Source organism: Electrophorus electricus, chromosome 4, assembly GCF_041902795.1.
Source record: "Electrophorus electricus isolate QZ-2024a chromosome 4, ASM4190279v1, whole genome shotgun sequence".
Classification (NCBI taxonomy): Eukaryota; Metazoa; Chordata; class Actinopteri; order Gymnotiformes; family Gymnotidae; genus Electrophorus; species Electrophorus electricus.
The window spans coordinates 35,687,501-35,697,500 of record NC_137500.1 but is presented as its reverse complement, the minus strand read 5'-3'; the positions used below and the strand labels follow the sequence as shown (position 1 = coordinate 35,697,500).

The 10,000-nt window shown below is 52.2% G+C and overlaps 1 protein-coding gene and 1 long non-coding RNA gene across 5 annotated transcripts in view; one reads left to right on the top strand and one right to left on the bottom strand.

The window, feature by feature from the left end:
• Positions 1 to 10,000, top strand: part of nrp2b (neuropilin 2b) — a 71,394-nt gene that overhangs the window by 35,969 nt on the left and 25,425 nt on the right. For both annotated transcript variants that reach the window (XM_035536547.2, XM_035536548.2), the window contains exons 8-9: positions 8,079 to 8,223; positions 9,621 to 9,970. In XM_035536547.2, coding sequence (XP_035392440.1) covers positions 8,079 to 8,223; positions 9,621 to 9,970 — 495 coding nt within the window. The remainder of the gene's footprint in view (positions 1 to 8,078; positions 8,224 to 9,620; positions 9,971 to 10,000) is intronic.
• Positions 5,066 to 10,000, bottom strand: part of LOC145657582 (uncharacterized) — a 9,739-nt gene continuing 4,804 nt past the window's right edge. For all 3 annotated transcript variants that reach the window (XR_014123435.1, XR_014123436.1, XR_014123434.1), the window contains 2 exons: positions 7,476 to 7,617; positions 5,066 to 7,248 (listed from right to left, as the gene is read on the bottom strand). This is a non-coding gene — a long non-coding RNA (uncharacterized LOC145657582). The remainder of the gene's footprint in view (positions 7,249 to 7,475; positions 7,618 to 10,000) is intronic.

Below are 10,000 nucleotides of genomic sequence, written 5' to 3'. Positions count from 1 at the left end.
TCAGTTTCCTTGCGCTCCTGAAGCACACGGCCTCCTGGGGCAGGCCTAGCCCCACATGGCATCCTGTAGCAAGGCCTAGCATAACTTAATGTGGTCTAGTATGGCTTTACATAGTCTAGCATACCATACCCTGCTGTAGTCTACAATGGTCTTTTATAGTCTACTGTGGTCTAGTGTAGTCTAGTATATCCTAGATATGTTCTAGTGTGGTCTAGTATAGCCTAGATGTGGTCTAATATAGCCTAGATGTGGTCTAGCATTGCCTAGTATAGCATAGATGTAATCTAGCGTGGTCTAGTATAGCCTAGATGTGGTCTAGCATGGTTTAGTATAACCTAGATGTGGTCTAGCGTCATCTAGTATAGCCTAGATGTGGTCTAGTGTAGTCTAGTGTAACATAGATGTGGTCTAGCGTGGTCTAGTATAGCCTAGATGTGGTCTAGCGTGGTCTAGTATCGCCTAGATGTGGTCTAGCGTGGTCTAGTATCGCCTAGATGTGGTCTAGCGTGGTCTAGTATCGCCTAGATGTGGTCTAGCGTGGTCTAGTATCGCCTAGATAGCCTAGCCTAGTATAGCCTAGATGTGGTCTAGCGTGGTCTAGTATAGCCTAGATGTGGTCTAGCGTGGTCTAATATCGCCTAGATGTGGTCTAGCGTGGTCTAGTATCGCCTAGATGTGGTCTAGCGTGGTCTAGTATAGCCTAGATGTGGTCTAGCATGGTCTAGTATAGCCTAGATGTGGTCTAGCGTGGTCTAGTATAGCCTAGATGTGGTCTAGCGTGGTCTAGTATAGCCTAGATGTGGTCTAGCGTGGTCTAGTATAGCCTAGATGTGGTCTAGCGTGGTCTAGTATAGCCTAGATGTGGTCTAGGGCAGAAATCAGTGCTTTGCGCCTTTGTCCTCAGTGTAGGACAGTAGGAGATGTGATAGCCTTGGAAGGGAAGGAAGCATCCACTCTGTAACCAGAGAATGGTTCTCCTTGCATGTTTGAATGTTTGCATGTTTGCATGTACTGCTGTTGTAACAGGGGGCACTTACAGCACACACAGAGGCTCTTAGACAGCAGATGGTTCTTCCTGTTGCTGATGGCCTCTGAGGTCCCAAGACAAGGGGACTTCCGGACAACCAGAGAACTGTAGACAGGACATTGTTTCCAGCCGTGATAGGCAGTCAGGCCTTCATCATGTACATGCAGTGAATAATGGATGGACTATTGGTGTAATGATCTGGCAGAACTGTGCGCAAGTGTGTTTGTACATTAAAAAAAAAAAAAGTCACACAACGCTCAGAACGTACCCTTCCAAGATACACCTTGTTTAATTATCATTATTTCAGTGTAAATGTGCACAACATGAATGGCAGTTCTGTGTTATTGATGTGTAAAGAGCCCCCCCCCGTCTTCTGCACCGTTCTCTATGAATCAACCCGGATCTGGCAGTGGCATTGAGGCAGGGGATGGTGTCGTGGTGTTGTCTGCCTCCCTCCAGTCTGTCAGTAGCAGAGCCTCAGAGACCAGACAGCAGGGACCAGCGCCGTGCGGGGGAGGGGCAAGACATAGGGTCGACACGGGGAGAGAGAGAGAGAGAGAGAGAGAGAAGATAAAGGAGTTTACAGCTAGACAGACAGCACAGACAGCAGATGGGTTGAGAGAAAGAGTGGAAGAGCTTTACAGAGAGTTACAGGAGAGGGACCGTGTGTGTGTGTGTGTGTGTGTGTGTGTGTGTGTGTGTGTGTGTGTGTGTGTGTGTGTGTGTGTGGGTGTGTGTGTGTGTGTGTGTGTGTGTGTGTGTGTGTGTGTGTGTGAGAGAGAGAGAGAGAAGAGAGGATTGAGAAAGTCTGCTGGGTGCAAACATCATCAAATCCCCCACAGTGTTTCCCTCTCTCTCTCTCTCTCTCTCTCTCTCTCTCTCTCTCTCTCTCTCTCTCTCTCTCCCCCCTACTGAGTCTGCACTGGCCTCCATCCAACTGGAACCAGCCTGCTCTGTGAACATCTTCATCTGGAGCACCGAGGTGTGGGAGAAAGTAAAAGGAGACCAGAGAGAGAGAGAGAGAGAGAGAGAGAGAGAGAGAGAGAGAGAGAGAGAGAGATTGGGAGTAATTGCTGGAGTCGAGCGGTGAGTGCTGACCGCATGTCCCACTGGTGCCATCAGTTTGAGGGGAAACAGCGTGGCAGCATGCCAGTGTTGAGTCGTAGAGATCCATGGAGGGAAGGGAGCCAGAAGACAGAGAGCAGGCAGGGGTGGACAGACACGTCCAGCCTGTCCAGCCCTGCTCCGCACTGGCTAGATCGGAGACCGTAGCGTAGCGTGGTCGTGGGCGGAGCCAGCCCAGCCGCCCCGCCCCTCACACCACACCACACAGATCCTACCACTCAGCCTTTTAAAGCCCCGCCTCCCTCCCAACTCCTCGCAGCGTTTCTTCTACTCGTGTGGATCATCTACTGCTTCTCATTCTTCTGTGCATCACCTCACTTTTAGTCTCTTGTTTAGTCTCCCTCTCTCCTCCTCTCCTCCTCTCTCCCTCTCTCCCTCTCTCCTCCTCTCTCCCTCTCTCCTTCACTCTCCCTCTCTCCTCCTCTCTCCTTCACTCTTACCCCCCCCCTCTCTGTGGGGGGCCTTTACTATTTCAGGCTGCCCCCACACTGCCCAACACAGCATGGCCATGTGAATGTGAATCAGTCAGGGAACATCTGTGCATGCTGCCTTATTCCTCAGCTTACAATCTAGACCAAACACTCACACACACACGCACGCACACTCACACACACACACTCACACACACACACACATACTCACGCACGCACACGCACACTCACACACTCACACACACACGCACACTCACATGCACACACAAACACACGCACGCACACACTCGTGCACGCACACACACTCACACGCACGCACACACAAACACACGCATGCACACACACACGCACACACACTCACACACAAACACACGCACGCGCGCACACACACACACACACACAGTCACAACATGCTCACAGAGTCTCATGCCTTGCCCTGCGGTGCGAGCCTTCAGTCACTGTCTGTCACGGAGTCCCCAAAGACGGTAAACTGTCACCCCCTTGCTGTCTTACGGGGCCCAAGCCAAAAAGTGGCAGAGAGAGAAGAGTTTTGGTTCTGGCATGTTTCCCCTCTCAGTGATTCACATGGCGCTTTACCTCCAGCCGCCCTCACTGGCCGTCTGGCTGCAGAGAGACCGGGTCTTCATATCCAAAGATAGAATGACCGGAATTAACCTCAGCTAGGAGGGCCACAGCTTTAAAAATAGACGTCGCTCAGATGTCATGTGTGTTTTGCATATTCTGATCCTTTTGTCTCAAATGCCTTGCATGCAGCTGCCTGGCTGGCTTTAAAATTCATGTTGTCCAGGCTACGGAATGTTCAAGGCTCCTGGTGAGTGTGCATTCCTTTAAGGGAACGTAAACATCTTACCTTTTAATTTAAAATGTTGTTCGCGCAAGTGTGTTTGAGGCCTTAGATTAGGAGCCTCCGAGCGGTTTTTCCTGAGTCTGTAAATCTCCGAGGCAGCCCTCCAGAGTGGGCTACAGTAAATGAGTGCCCGGGCACCGGTGCAGGCTCTCCCACTCTAATGAGATCAGCTCAGACCTGCACTGACTCGGCTACCGTGAGTCATCTTTCACCCGTGTGTGGGGCCACGGAGACGTGGGGAGGGGAAGAGGAGTGAGATGAGTGCCTGCTTTTGCAAAAAGAAAGAAAGAAAGTTGATGGTCTGGGGGAGCCCCCTAACCCCTAACCACCCCTGTGATGTTACTGCAGCGTATGAAAGTGTGTGCATGGTGTGTTGGTGTGTGTTTATGCGCTTACCGTAGTCTTACCGTAGTCTTACCGTAGTCTTACCGTAGTCTTACCGTAGTCTTACCATAGTCTTTGCTCTCGCCAGTCCCTGTAAGCAGTAGCCATAGCAGCAGTGGCAGTATTGTAGCAGTAGTGGGGCTAATAGTACTAGTACTGCAGGGGTAATAGTGGTGTTGTAGTGGTAGTGTGGGGCTAATAGTACTAGTACTGCAGGGGTAATAGTGGTGTTGTAGTGGTAGTGTGGGGCTAATAGTACTAGTACTGCAGGGGTAATAGTGGTGTTGTAGTGGTAGTGTGGGGCTAATAGTACTAGTACTGCAGGGGTAATAGTGGTGTTGTAGTGGTAGTGTGGGGCTAATGGCAGTAGTACTGCAGGGGTAATAGTGGTGTTGTAGTCGTAGTGTGGGGCTAATAGTACTAGTACTGCAGGGGTAATAGTGGTGTTGTAGTGGGAGTGTGGGGCTAATAGCTCTGATACTGCGGGGGTAATAGTGGTGTTGCAGTGGTAGTGTGGGGCTAATGGTACTAGTACTGTGGGGGTAATAGTGGTGTTGTAGTGGTAGTGTGGGGCTAATAGCTCTGATACTGCGGGGGTAATAGTGGTGTTGTAGTCGTAGTGTGGGGCTAATGGCAGTAGTACTGCAGGGGTAATAGTGGTGTTGTAGTGGTAGTGTGGGGCTAATAGCACTGATATTGCGGGGGTAATAGTGGTGTTGTAGCAGGAACAGAACTACTCTAGCAGTAACAGTAGTATTGTAGTTTTAGCACTAGTGTTGTTGCAGTAGCTGTAGTGCTGTAGTGTAGCAGCGGTGTTGTAGCTGTGTAGCTGGTGGGCATGGCTTGCAGTTTCAGCTTGCTCTTGGCCCCACAGCCCAGACCTGCACATCTGAGAGCCCCCTCTACACACACACACACACACACACACACACACACACACACACACACACACACACACATACATCGTACACAAGTCACGGGAACAAGTCAGTCCCATCACAGCCTGCTGAAGTCATGTGCTGTTTGGGTTCAGTCTGAAGTTGTACTGCAGTTCTGGGTGGACTCCTGCGTGTGCGATGCATGCTAATGCAGGAGCCTTCAGATGTCCCGCGCGCCTGTCCCGCGCGCGTGAGGTAGCGAGAAACCCACAGACGGGTGGGCCAGAGAGCGGTCCGGGCAAATGAAAAGGAGAGATGGGGGGCGTAGAAAAGGGGGCAAGAGATCATGGGAGAGAGAGAGAGAGAGAGAGAGAGAGAGAGAGAGAGAGAGAGAGAGAGAGAGAGAGAGAGAGAGAGAGAGAGAGAGAGAGAGAGAGAGAGAGAGAGAGAGAGAGAGAGAGAGAGAGAGAGAGAGAGAGAGAGAGAGAGAGAGAGAGCAGCTTGGCATCAGCAGAGGGTGGGCAGCTCATGGCAGGGTTTCTGAATCTGTCATTACCAGCACCTGCGTGTCTGTCAGCACAACAACAGTCAGTGGCCAAGTGAGTAAAAAAGAGAGCAGAACCAGGTGTGTGTGTGTGTGTGTGTGTGAGAGAGAGAGAGAGAGAGAGAGAGTGAGATAGGAAAGTGGAGGTACATTTCTCTGACTCACAGTCTTTACAACTTTATATATAAATTTACATGTACATCGATCAATAAAACAGGCTCGGCTGTATGGGTATGGGATCAATTCTAAGTCTGTATATTTGCCCAATTGCCTCTACATGGATAATGTTTGCACAAAGAGCTCTGGACCAAAACTCGCTCTTTCTCTCTCTCACACACACACACACACACACACACACACACACACACACACACACACACATACACACACAGTATAGTGTATAAGACCTGAGGGAAATTACAGTTTTTCAGTCTCATTTTGACCAGCTCCTCTTGGGCTCTGCCAATAATTGGACTTCCCAATCCTGTTATGCCTCTTTGCAGGCTTTTAACCACTCTTCCTCCATTTTGGCATCCCAGTGCTTAAAACTCACTTTCACTGAGTTTTCTGCTTTCAGCTGAGCCCACAATGACCCGTGGCTCTGTTGTTCAAATCCTACATTGCACAGATGTGTAAATATGCCCAGAGTTCCCAGTTTACATCAGTGCTTTGCCACTGGGATGGATTAGCAAAGTTAGCCAATTAGAGCATATGCCACTCCCCTCCCCTCCAGCCTGTGAGCTTGGTGAGCAAACAGGAGCATTTCTGATGACATGATAGGGGGACGCAGCGAGACACGCATTAGTGGTCACAGGATTTAAAGGTCACACTATGGGTGAGTCGTGTGTGTGTGCACTGCATATGTGGCTCCGCGCATGCGAGGTTGCAGTTATAATGGACACTGCGGGTGCGTTTGGCTCTCTGCATGTGAGAGCATAGTAGCGACGAGCACTGCGTTCCGTGCAGTACAGTGTGCGTATCGTCCTGGCCAGGTGGGTTGTGTTTGCCCTCGTCCTTCCTGAAGGTGCCCTGCACTGTACCCTCCTGGGCGCCCAGCCCAACCCCTCGAGAGCTCGGGCCACGTGACACCACCAAGTACTTCACTAGTTCAGTGATGAGTGTGTTAGCGTGTGAGGTTATGTCACTGGAACATGAGAAGTAGTACTCTCCCACTCACTTTCGAGGTGATATATTGCACACTTTCACCCTTGGTCTATGCACGCGCACGCACGCACACACACACACACACACACACACACACACACACAGATTCATATATACACAGGCTTCTACTCCATTCACACCCACTGTGCTGTGGTCAAAGCTTCACGTGTAGGCAGGGGGAAAGGTCACACACACGCTCTCTTACTCATGAAGTCATTAAGCAAAAGCAGATTCCTGCTATGCACCCTCTGACAGCCGCTCACTATCACAGTCCGTACACACTCTCGGGCGCCGTGTTTGTCTGTGTGTGTGAAGGGGAGAGAGAGAGAAAGCGAGAGGGAGACCAACTTGAATTTTAAAGACCCGCTTTATTTGGACAATCAAGCATCTACAAGTGTATCAAATGAGAAACACATGGACATTATCTCTGCCTCCCCTTCAGCCCCTTGCACTTCCTCTCCCTCTCACTTCCTGTTTCTCACAGCCTAAGATGACTTTTTACAGACAGAGTGATGAATGGCTCTCGGTCTTTGGTTCTGTTCCGTCTCCGTCACTTGTTGATGTATTGGGAGCTCGTGCCAAACGTCGAAGATTAAGCGTCTCGTTTTTCCTCCTCCTCCTCCTTCCTTGTCTTGGCTCTTTCATCTCACGTCCTCCGTTCGCCGCCCAAACAAACCCGGGCCCGACCCGGGTCGGGCCCGGGCCCGCCGGCATCGGTGTCACTGGATCCTGGGGTGGGCGAGCCCCGAGGGGCGCTTCCGCGAGCGCGGCCAAGCAAGAGGAGCCGTGCTCTCACCCAGTCGCCTCTTTCTCCCTCCTGGGCTGGGCTGAAAAAGGCATACACACGGGAGGAGGGAGGGAGGGAGAGAGGGAGAGATAGAGAGGGAGAGATGGAGATAATGCTATCTGAACTTGTCATCTTGTTTCTTCGCCACCCCTGGACCCAGCGCTTGCAACACACAGAGTAGCTCAGCAAGAACCAGCTGGCGAGAGAAGGTGCAGGAACGGCCCACGGGGAAAACGTTGAAGCCATAATGAACAGACACAGACTCACACTTAGAAGCAGCAGAATGTGGGTGACGCGCAGCGTGCACGCCTGTCTCAGGGTACTAATCCAAAAGTCATCCATGCACCGCCAGAGTCTGCGCTTACACCCTTCCGTCTCCAGCCTTTGCCAACTGTCCAGGCTCTGAAGCCTGAAAAATAAACAGCAGTAGTGTCAGCCATCTCTGGAGCCCAAGCGCAGGTGTGGAGTGTTTGGGTCTGTTTGCTCAGCAATTAGATTATCTTTCTTTACCACATTATAGACCCACAGTTTGATGTTCTCGTGCGTGCGTGTGTGTGAGTGTGTGTGTGTGTGAGTGTGTGTGTGTGTTTGTGTGTGTGAGTGTGTGTGTGTGTGTGTGAGTGTGTGTGTGAGTGCACGCACGTGTGTTTGTATGAGTGTGTGTGTGTGTGTGTGTGTGAGTGCGCGCGCGTGTGTGTGTGTGTGTGTGTGAGTGTGTGTGTGTGTGTGAGTGTGTGTGTGTGTTTGTATGAGTGTGTGTGTGTGTGTGTGTGTGTGAGTGCGCGCGCGTGTGTGTGTGTTTGTGTGTGTCTGGTGTTGGAGGCAGCCGTCTCCATTTCTGATCCGCTCCTCTCCGTTGCCCTTCTCCAGGTTTTCCACGCTAACACGGACCCCTTGGAGGTGGTCCTGAACCGGATTCCCCAGCCCATCTTGGCGCGCTTCGTCCGGATCAGGCCGCAGACGTGGAAAAACGGCATTGCACTTCGCTTTGAGCTCTATGGCTGCCAGATCACAGGTGCAGATAAAACCTTCCCGTGATATCCCACCCGGCACAGGCCTACTGGGCGCAAACGCAGTTTGTTTCTGAATGCCTTTCTTCTGGAAGAGCTCACGTGATATATTGCCCCTGGCATGGGGGCCGTGCCTGCTGTTAATAATAACAGAGCTACTCCCAGAATCGTAAGGTCTCTCTGTCATGAATATGTACACTCAGGGCACACGCACACCTGTCCGTTCCTCAGCGCCGCTCGGCCTCGCGGTGGACTCCGATATATCATAGACGGCGACCGCCGGGCCCTGGTCTCGCCGCGTTTATGCTCGCCCGAAACCCCGGCGCCGTATTTCTCTGTTCTCTTTGGGGCGCCTAATTAAGTTTGGCTATTTATGGAGATTTGAGGCCCCCGATTCTGTGTGTTTCCCCCGCAGTACGTCCGAGGTGGTCCGCCGTTCACGCGCTAATGTCATCGCCCGTCTCCGTCATGCCGAAACGTTATTGCGTTAAGCAGCGATTTGCCCCTATTTTGGTCGACAGTGAGCAGGACGGATGCCCTTTTAGGGCCGGGGCCTATTTCAGCGCTGACACAAATGACGCTTAAATGCGCGCACGCCCCATCGTGCCGGGCCGCGCTCGGTCCCTGCAGGGCCCTCGGGAAAGGGCCGCCTTCAGTGGGTCACGTAGCTGTCTCCAGTGCCCCTATGCAGGACTGATGCCCACTTCGGACCACTGTGTGCAGTGCCAAGCCCATAAAGGCACTCGTGAAACAGTCAGTCGGTGGCCTGGCATTACCCTCCATCAGAGGGATACCGCGCCTCTCTCTCTGTGTTACAGCCGCGGGGTAGGAGCAGGCCTCTGCGATTGCTCCGTCTTATTTTGCTTGGTCCTGGTTTTAAGCCACTGGCTACAATCAATGGTTGGTTTTTGTAGTGGAGTAGGAGGGGGTGGATCGGGGGTGCTGGTGGCTCATAAATAGAGATCCTCCTGTTGAGATGAACCTTATAACACCTGGATATACAACAATCACTGATAAGAAAATGTAACCCCCGCGCGTACAAGCGCTCACACATGGACATGCTCGTTTCTGAACACACACACACACACACACCCCACCCCCACACTCACGCAAGCACCCAAACATGGAGGTGTTTGTTTCAGAACACTCAAACACACACACACCACCACACACACGCGCCCGCTCCCACACACAGACATGCAAACATATACATACACACATATACACACACACACAGACATTTTTGTAACAACTCCTTATTTATCGCTCCTCATATATGACATATTGACATGAAACATTGATCCTTCCAGCCTTAAACTGTCGATCCGCTTCTTCCTCCCAATAACTCATCTCCTCTCCCTCTCTGTTCCTGCCCCGAACCCCTCCCCCCTCCTGACGCCAGACGCTCCATGTTCGGAGATGCAGGGCATGCTCTCAGGCTTGCTGCCTGACTCCCAGATCTCGGCCTCCTCCATGCGGGACATCCATGGCTCGATGGGGGCAGCCCGGCTGGTGGCCAGCCGCTCGGGTTGGTTCCCCAGCCCCGCGCAGCCTGTGGCGGGCGAGGAGTGGCTGCAGGTGGACCTGGGTGCGGCCAAGACCGTGCGCGGCATCATCACGCAGGGGGCCCGCAGCGTGGATGGCAGCGGCAGTGCGGAGAACCGTGCCTTCGTGCGCAAGTACCGCCTCTCGCACAGCATGAACGGGAAGGAGTGGAGCTACTTCCTTGACCCCAAGACGGGCCACGCCAAGGTGACGCACTGACCCCCTACCTAATGCCCG